Genomic DNA, 9075 nt, shown 5'->3' on the forward strand with positions numbered 1-9075 from the left:
TCATTCTTCATCCTAATGTCCATGGTCCAGTGTCAAATTCATTTGTCTACTATCCAGTCTTTACACAGATTAAAAACGTTCGTTTCTTATAGCAATCATCTTACAGTAGGTGGGTTTCCATCAGTGCGTAATAATAGGCCTGGTAAGATCGCTGTTTTTGTCCTCCCTCGGTTCCCACCTCGTCCCCCCCTTGCCCTCCTTGCCTTATTGCGCCTTGAAACACTTATGTATAGGTGCATTATAAATACCACATAATATCATATAATATACATATTTTGATTTTCTCCGTCTGTTTTAATGTACTAGTCTGTATGAGTTCAGACCAATACGTGTTTCAGGCCAGCAGGTGCATTTTCAAGGCTGCTTCGTTTGGTCAGAAGCAAGTTTCAAAATGCACTATTACAAGTGTAAAACTCTGTTCATACATCGTTAATGGTATTTTCCGTCAGATAGGGGTCCTTATGCATTTCACCATAGCAACACACTGGGTTCATCAATACACATCAGTAAAATGGCGAAGCATGAGGAAAATCAAGGAACACAGCATCAACGAAGCTGGTTATATGTGTTATGTTGTAGTACATTTGGGGACCTCTTCTGACAAGATAGCAGTAAAGACGTGTGAATAGAGTTTCAAACCTTCCGTTGTGCACTATGGAAATTACTGATCGGCAAATCCTTGTTGGCGTGAAAAGTGTCATCTGGAACTCATACTGAATGGGGCATTCAAATAAACTGATGAAATTAGAATATATATTGTCACAGATGGCCTTAATAATTTGTGGTCTCGTAAGGACAGTTGAAGTGTTTTATTACAAAGAGATTGAAAAGTATGGACAGTTCCTTGGAGTAATGATGGCAGGCAACTGTTTAGAGGCATGGGCTGAAAAAGGGGTTTGAGGACGCGGCGTTAGGAATGTTCCACTCTTTCACCGCCCAGGCAGCCGTTACCCCCAGTTAGTGCTACTTACCAGTAACCCATATTGTCTACCACTGAGTGTCTTACTGCCAGTCCTTCAGGGACCTCCTACCTGCCCTACACTAATGATGGTTAGTACTAGTGGGTGATGGATGTATGCCATTTACTTGTACAGGCCCTCTCCATCTTTGCTACTCTCCTCCGCTGCCTACTCCTCTCCTCCCTTCAACACCACCTACCTTCATTCCCCCTTACGCCCTTCTCTTGTCTCTCTTCTTACTCTTGCCTCCACCCTTTGATGTTAACTCTTCTCCTTCCACTCAACTACTCCGCCCTCACGACAGCCCTTCCCATACGACTTTTACTCCTCCCACTATAACCACTAACATCTCTGCAATACTACTACTCTCCCTTCTCCACACTACTGCTACTTTCCCCACACTGCCACTGCTCTCACTACTAATTGTCTCACTGCTACTACTCTCGCACCCTCCCCACTTCTCTCCTATGCCTCTCTCCTCGCACCCCACTCCCCATCCCTCTCACACTACTACCCGACTCCTCTACTCCCATCTCTCTGACTATCTCTATCCCTAACACACCTGATATGCACCCCTCCCCACTTTGTAAACACTACACACAACTAGTACCACTCAATCTCACAAATACCTCACCTTAGCCAAGCTCTTCCATCACCTCTGTAATATACTGCCACTCCATCCGTTCACCACCTGGTCTCTTCGTCCACCTCCAGCTCCCCCTGTGACTTCACCCATACACACCATGCTCTATCTTTCTGCCTGTTTTTATACTGTGGGGCTGGTGGTTCAGTGCTTTTCTCCCTTTTCCATTGGCTGCAGTGCTCACCTGACACCTTCACCAAATGGTCTCTGTGGTTTTGCCAGGGCCCAGGTGAGAGGCTGTAAAACCCCTCCCCTTTTCCAGCATGGTTTTACAGTTTGATGGGTTTTATGGCTGTTTTCCTGTGGTGGCTAGGGTCTGGATATTTGTTTTTCTGTTGGCATGGTAATTTGCTGCTTCTCCTGTGACTGATCGTTGTTGGAACAAATTGCTACTTCACAGTCTGCATAAATTGCTGCTTTCCAAGTTTTCTGGTTGTTTGTTTCTGGTCCGGGTTCTCTGTGTCGCTCCCAGGTGGATTCTTGGAGTTGCTGTTCTGCAATGACAAAGTGAGATCTATGGTCAGCAACGGTACTGGGAGGCATTGGGAGTTAGCGTTGGTTCCATTGTTGAAATGTTCAGTGCATGGGGGGATTTTTTTGGGAACTGCCCCCCCCCCCGCACCCCAACTCCCACTTCACATACCTGCGCCAGGGCAGGTTCTGGCTTGTGTGAGCATCCTTCCTCAAGTTGAGACCTTCCACCCCTTTGACCCCCCTCTTTGGCATGTTCATGACCCCGATCCTGTCACAATATACTTTGTGTTTTTTATCAAATTGGATGTTCTTGTGATCCCGTTACTCTACATCAAGGCACATGCAACCCTTTCTCAAGAATATCCCGTGTTCCCCAATGCTTTCTTGGACAGTCGTGAACTGCCTAGCCTGCATCTTCCTGCACCCATAATGACACAAAGGCGTGCACAACACCCATACCATGGCCATTCTCGTAAATCCAGTTTTTCTAGAGGGTGCAGAGTGTGTTCATGGGCTTTATAAATGAGTTCATGTGGTGACATGCTTTTATGTACTTGGCAGATTTGCCACCTGAAATGTTGAAAGATCCCATGTGCTTCCCTTCAGAACAACGTGCAAATCTCATGGCTTTATGTTCAATTTCTACCAAAAATGTACTCTTTTGAACAATTATTTGAAGAATGATTGATCTAAGTGCGAGAAGCCCCCAATCTTCCTCAGGAGTAGCTGGACTCCCTTTTATCAATTGTTTGCTCACTTTGACTTGTCGTTGGTTTTACAAAGATAACCGTCCACCTCTGCTGCTCAGTGCGCTAGGGAGGGGTTCAACACAGCTCAATGAAGGTCGCCTTGACCTGGGCGTGCACATACTTAGCTCTCTCCTCACATGCTAAAGAGCAGCATCAATCATTAGTAAAAAGCAAACACAATGCTACATTTAACCAACCCTTCGACATTGTGATAACATGTATTTAGCATGTTCTTTTAGGAATATGGTCCATCGTGCCATTCACTACACCTGACACCCATTGTAACTCCTCTGGGCACTCACTGAATGGCAGTTTGCACGACTGTGTAGGCTCCTTGTTCAGAAATCTTCAAAACAACGTAGTGGATATGACCATTCTAAAACGTGAAAACGTTCTTATGTTTCGCCTCAGAATTCAAAACAAGCAAACTCTAATGTTCAAATAAACCGTCTTATTCCGTTCTAGAATCGAGAATGACTGCCTTGAAGTACCTTTGCAATGTGTTCTTTTGTGAAACTCACACAACCTCATTTTTCTTTTCAGTCTTAGCTCTGCACCCACTCCTGCTTGTGGTACCTTTACTACCTTGAAGTCCACGCCAGCAGCGACGCCTTGCACTCCGCGACGTCTGAGTTTGGCTGAATCCTTCACTAACCTCAGAGAGTCCACCACCACTATGAGCACATCCTTGGGACTGGTGCGGCTGCTGAAAGAACGGGGAATTTCTGCAGCAGTGTACGACCCACAGAGCTGGGACCGGGCCAACAAAGGAGGCATCCTCAATCCATATGCCCCCAAAATGGCTATTATTCCTTCCACCCCACCAAACTCTCCTATGCCAACGCCAAGTTCTTCCCCACCTGAATTCAATTGCACCAGTCCACCTTACGATAACTTCCTGGCCTCCAAACCAGCCAGCTCCATTTTGAAAGAGGTGAGAGAGAAAAAGAGCAGTCGGAGCAGTGAATGCCAGACAGATGTGTCGGTTGCCAACCTTAACCTGGTGGACAAAGTAAAGAAGTTAGGAATTGCCAAAGGTCCAAGATCCGGGCAAGCTAACACCATAGTCCACAGCCAAGGGCCTCTGCTCGGTGGGATTCATGGGCCAGTGCATGCCTTATTGCCCGGAGGCCTGACTCAAGAAGGCCTCCCCCTGGGCTGTCCAGTTGTCGTCACACATGCCATTGGAAGTCTACAGTTGAACAGTGGCATCCGTCGGAATCGCAGTTTTCCAACGATGGTGGGGTCCAGCATGCAAATGAAAGGTCCGGTCACTCTTTCATCTGAAATTCTTATGGGCACCAAGCTACCCAAACAGACTAGTTTGCGATGAAAACAACCTTAGCGATGACAAGTCTTTTAAGACACCTTTTAAGATTATCTTCCAACTGACTGTTCTCGTCGCCTCTGCTTGTGTTTGACAAATCAATTCTGTGCCTAATGGGGAAATAGTGTATAATTTGTATATTTATGTAAATATGTACCAGAATAATTGTAAACTAACTTGAATATTTTACTGCTTAAAAGAAGCGTGAGAAATGATTGGACATTCACTTGGTCTGAAAGGATTTCACACTAACTTTTTGGAAGTTTTGTTTTTATAATAAAAAAAAAAACATGCACTGAAGAACAGATACTACTGTTCTGTAGCTAGGAAACTGAAAAGGAATAATTAGCAGAAATTGAAATTAGAATTAGTCTGGACCGACGAAGGGATCCTGGCCTTAGTCGAGCATCTAATGGCCGCGAGATGGGACGCGCTCCCTCTTTCCATGGTAGCTTGCCTGTGTTGCGGGGCCATAACCACTGTAGAGAGCCTCTGGTTTTGCAAGTCCAGTAGATGAGATTGTAGAGAAGTAGATCCCGCTGCTGTGATGCTTGAATCAATGACACATATTCAATCATGTATGTTGCGTGCCATAGGCTTCATTCAATATTTACTTGCTCAGTGGACGCATGTGCCCACGTCCACCAGAGAAGCGAATACATTGTATCCCAGCCACGCGGAGGTTCCATTAACTTTGCACATCCCTAAGGTCATGTAAAAGTACACTGGACTGTGAAGAACACGCGTGAGAATATACTGTATGACATCTTTTTACACTGAATCGCCTCTCAAAGTATTTGTGACCGAAGGCGCAAAGCCGCCTCTTTCGCTCTTTGCTGGTGTGGAGGCCACCTGCTTTCTGATGCACACATCGCTACACAGTTCGCCAAGCACTGTATTCTGAAACCATGTACCTACCCTGTGCTGGCAAGTCATTGACATGACAGGTCACAAAGGGGTGCACTACAATATTGCCTAGTGGCAGTCGTGGTTGACAAATAAAATCAAACAACTTAGATATTGCGTTTTTATTTTTCTTTTCAATTGAACTATTTGTATTAAAACATGCGCCCAGGACTCTAGTAAACTTATTTTTATACTTGAATCATCTTTGACACGAATTACTCACAGCTCGTATCCATAAAACCTCAAAGAAGACACTTTAAACAGTCACCCTGTGGTTTAGGTTATTCTTCTGAAGATGTGGATTGCAGACATTGTGTTGTTTCTCTTGTTAAAATGATTCCCAGAACACTTGGTTGCTTCTGATTGGTGGCTCCATAAACTGCACACCACAAACTCTGCAAGCATTCGTTTTTCCCAACCTAGGTTAGATCTCGATGAAGCAGAGCTCAAAGATGCATGTTTCTTGGAACTGTTGTCTGGTGTGCTTTTAAGGTAGGCAAGTATGTGTTACCTGCTGCTCACAGAGCTCGCTTTTGTAGAAGAGTGAAGCCTTCTTGTTGGCTTTGAAGTGTGTAAGTGGGAAGCTGTGTGTGACAGCATCTTGTAAATCAGGGCTGGTACTGTTAAATGTGCCCATCCTTTATCCCAAATATGCTGGGCATCTGTCAACTTGTGGCAGAACTGGCACTCGTGCCCTAATAGTTTTGCGATACAACTTTCCACTCTAAGACCCCATATTTTGACCCCTGTGTCTCTCCTCGCCCCCGCGTGCCATTCCTCTGGCCCTGTGGCATGTGGTGGCTTCTTTTGATTAACGTGGTCATTCCATGACTGTATTTTGGACAGAATGCTGCTTCCGAGTTCTTGGCCAAGGGCATGTTGCTGGTTGTCTTCCATTTTCCTGTATGGAACATTGTTGGCTCTAGGCAATATTTGCTCTGTCTTTACTCTCTATACCAGTGTGGTCACCCATAGCAACCTCGGAGCTGCCATGAAGTGAGCAAAGTCTTTTCTGTCTTCCTTGCTGAAGCTTGAATGTTCCAGACATCTGAAAAGGCGCAATCACTTGAGACAGTTGGAGAGGGACACACTATCTCAGGGACACACTCACCTCCTGGTATGCAACACCATTGTGTTTCACAGGCCACAGAGCGTATATTGAACTACATATCGGTCCGCGTATATAAGAAATACATAGGCTGACAATCCTGCTTCTGATTTGTCATCTGAAAGGATCCTACTGATCCAATGCTACTGATACGTCAGATTCTTCTCAGTGGGACCTTTGGATGGATCACTCTGGGCCCCTAGGAGTCGTGCAGCCTCCGGTCAGGCATACACGGACAGCGGTGGTGTGTCACTATGGTAGAGATCAAGTATCTCTTTCTACTAGCTTTATCTTGTTCAATGAAAAGGTGGCCATGGTATACACACACATCATTTCAATGTTAGCCGTGCTGTTATCTGGAGACCCACTCCCATCGCCTTTGACATATGGTCATTGATCTTTAGAAGTGAACCTATTTTCACAATATCTCCATGGTTGCATTCTGTCTTGTGGGTTGTGCAGGAAGGCAGACTAAATGCACTCCATTTTTGGCCATTTCACATAAAACGGAGCCTAGGGATTAGCGGCTCCTCCTCTTTTAATGTCTGCCTCATGGAAGCTTTTTGCCATCATGTGAGGTGGCATCATTTTACAGTTTGAAAGAGCAATGGTTGGGGATCCCAAAGACGCGTCTTCCTGAAGGGCTTGTTGGGAATGTTCTTGTATGCTATTCCTTCCATCCTAGCAGTTGCTATGCTTACACACGTCCATCTATGGCATCAGCAGTTGCGTGCCATATTGTTCTTTGGCTCCATGTCCCTGGTGACAGGGATTGGGTGGGGAGCGGCAGGTGGGTCAGTGAGCTGGCTATTTGGAAGATCAAGCTAAAATAATAAAGGGTTTCCCGCAAGCTGGCAAGCCATGCGCGTGAATAACCACATCCAGTTACAAAGCCACAGACGGCCTCTGTTACTGCTCTACATGCAGCAGCCCTGTCACAAAAGTCTTTTTTCCAGTGCTTGCCCTGAGCGGTCACCGTCCTTCACGTGATCTGTACTTGCTAATCATTCCTCTTAACTGTTGGAGCAGTAAGGTGGCTGAACTTGAAAGTATGGACACGTTAGAAATGTTTAAACCAACAGCAGGGGCCGTGTTGTGGACCATTTGTATATGTGCAAATGGTGTTTGCACTTGCACAAACAGTTCTTGCGCATCGGCAATGACATCAGTGCCACGGCAAAGAAACATGGACTGTGTTTACACTAGTGCTGAACAGAGTGCATGTGAACACATTTATCATAGTACTGCCCAAAAACGAGTGGGGTTTGCAGTGTCCTATTTTTTAAATTATTTATTTATATCGCGTCAAAGCCCGAAGCCATCAGGGCGCATACATAGAGACACAGACAACAGACAGACAAACGGGAGAGCAGGTTTATTAAAGCAATAAGAGAGATACGTTATGTGCATGTTTTTGAGCCTGCAAAAGCATTGCTTCCAATGCAAAGCTCCTGTAACAGAATAGAGTCTTTCAGACTAAGAGTGGGGGTTTTAGTACAGGTAAGATGTACATTCCTAGACATGTCCTTTTGGTGGATTTGCACGAGTTGTTGAGTCAGACGGTTTTGAGAAGGAACGCTTCGGCCGTGCATGTATTAACTGTTGCAAGAGTTTTCAAAATATGGTGCAAAGTGATATTGAATGGGATATTCGGCCAGCCAGTGATACTCTCTGCTGCTAATCAAAGACCAAACTGTACATTGCTCCTTGTGTTTGGCAGCAAAACAAATTGTCCCAGATTGGATCATTCTGGGATAATATTCATGTTTCACTCACACTTGGTTATGCAAGTTTAATTAGCCAGTACACACACTGCTATAACCATCCCATCAAATATTGCATCAGTGACTTTTCTCATATTAAGGTGTTGAAGCACTTTTTTTCTTGGCTGTGAAAATATATTTTTCGAGAGACCTCGCCCCAAACCCCAACAAACGGAAGCATTCAAGACATGTCTTGAAATGGCAGAGATTCACTTTACGCCAACATGTACCCAGGAAGTATTCCAACGCATAATGTTATGAAGTGATGGGTGCAGGTGGACGTCCAGGCTATTATTCAAAGGCAATCATCTACTGCACTGAGGTTTATTTGTACCCGACTGTTAATAAAGCATCAGCACTGACTCCTTGTTGACTTGATCAGTTGACACACATGCCCACTATCTACTAGAGAAGTGAATGCATTGTACCCCACCCACGCATCTGCTGCTTGCATCTGTGAGCCTCATCTCGACATGGGCTCATCTGAACCTTTGAAAGTACGATAACGACCACAACCCACGAAACGGATGTGACGATGCACATGAAAACATTATTATACATAAGATAATTATCTATTTTCCTGTATGAATGTTCTTATTGTAAGTAAAATGTTTTTCTCCGAATGCAGGATCATCAATGGAAAGTGAATCGTATGGCCTACTCCACAGACCATTGCATTCACCATGAAAGAGGATGGAAATATTCATGGAAAGGTTATTTCAGTCATTGCAAAGACACATGTATTATTCCATGATATGTATTATACAGTGGAGTCTGTACTACTACCACCGGAATACATGCCTATCTATTTCAGCATACCCAACTGCTTGGAAGTTCAACTTCTTCACCCAATAAAAACATGAACTTGCTTTTTCTTTGTATATATGCTTCTTTATCTTGGCCGAGCAGCAGATATGTGTGGGTGCTGGTGCAGTCATCCAAGAAAAGTTACTTTTGGTGTCTTCATGGCGGGTGGGATGTCTTCCCTTTCTCCATATCAGCATACATTTGCAGAAACGAATCCAGCACCACCACCACATGAAATTCCAAATGTACACTGAAAATACCCAGATCCACCTCTGATTCTAAGGAGGAAGAGATTTAAGGCAAGGGCCCCCTTGGGCAAGATTGACCGAGGGCCCCGGA

At 44.8% G+C, this 9075-nt stretch overlaps 1 protein-coding gene across 11 annotated transcripts in view; it reads left to right on the top strand.

Moving 5' to 3' along the window:
* TRAK1 (trafficking kinesin protein 1) overlaps nt 1-8798 on the top strand; it is a 748555-nt gene extending 739757 nt beyond the window's left edge. For all 11 annotated transcript variants that reach the window (XM_069648282.1, XM_069648279.1, XM_069648284.1 and 8 more), the window contains exon 15: nt 3369-8798. In XM_069648282.1, coding sequence (XP_069504383.1) covers nt 3369-4158 — 790 coding nt within the window. In that variant the 3' untranslated portion in view covers nt 4159-8798. The remainder of the gene's footprint in view (nt 1-3368) is intronic.
* Nucleotides 8799-9075: the final 277 nt, after the last annotated feature.

The sequence above is a fragment of the Ambystoma mexicanum genome, chromosome 2q, assembly GCF_040938575.1.
Source record: "Ambystoma mexicanum isolate Mex_15411 chromosome 2q, UKY_AmexF1_1, whole genome shotgun sequence".
Classification (NCBI taxonomy): Eukaryota; Metazoa; Chordata; class Amphibia; order Caudata; family Ambystomatidae; genus Ambystoma; species Ambystoma mexicanum.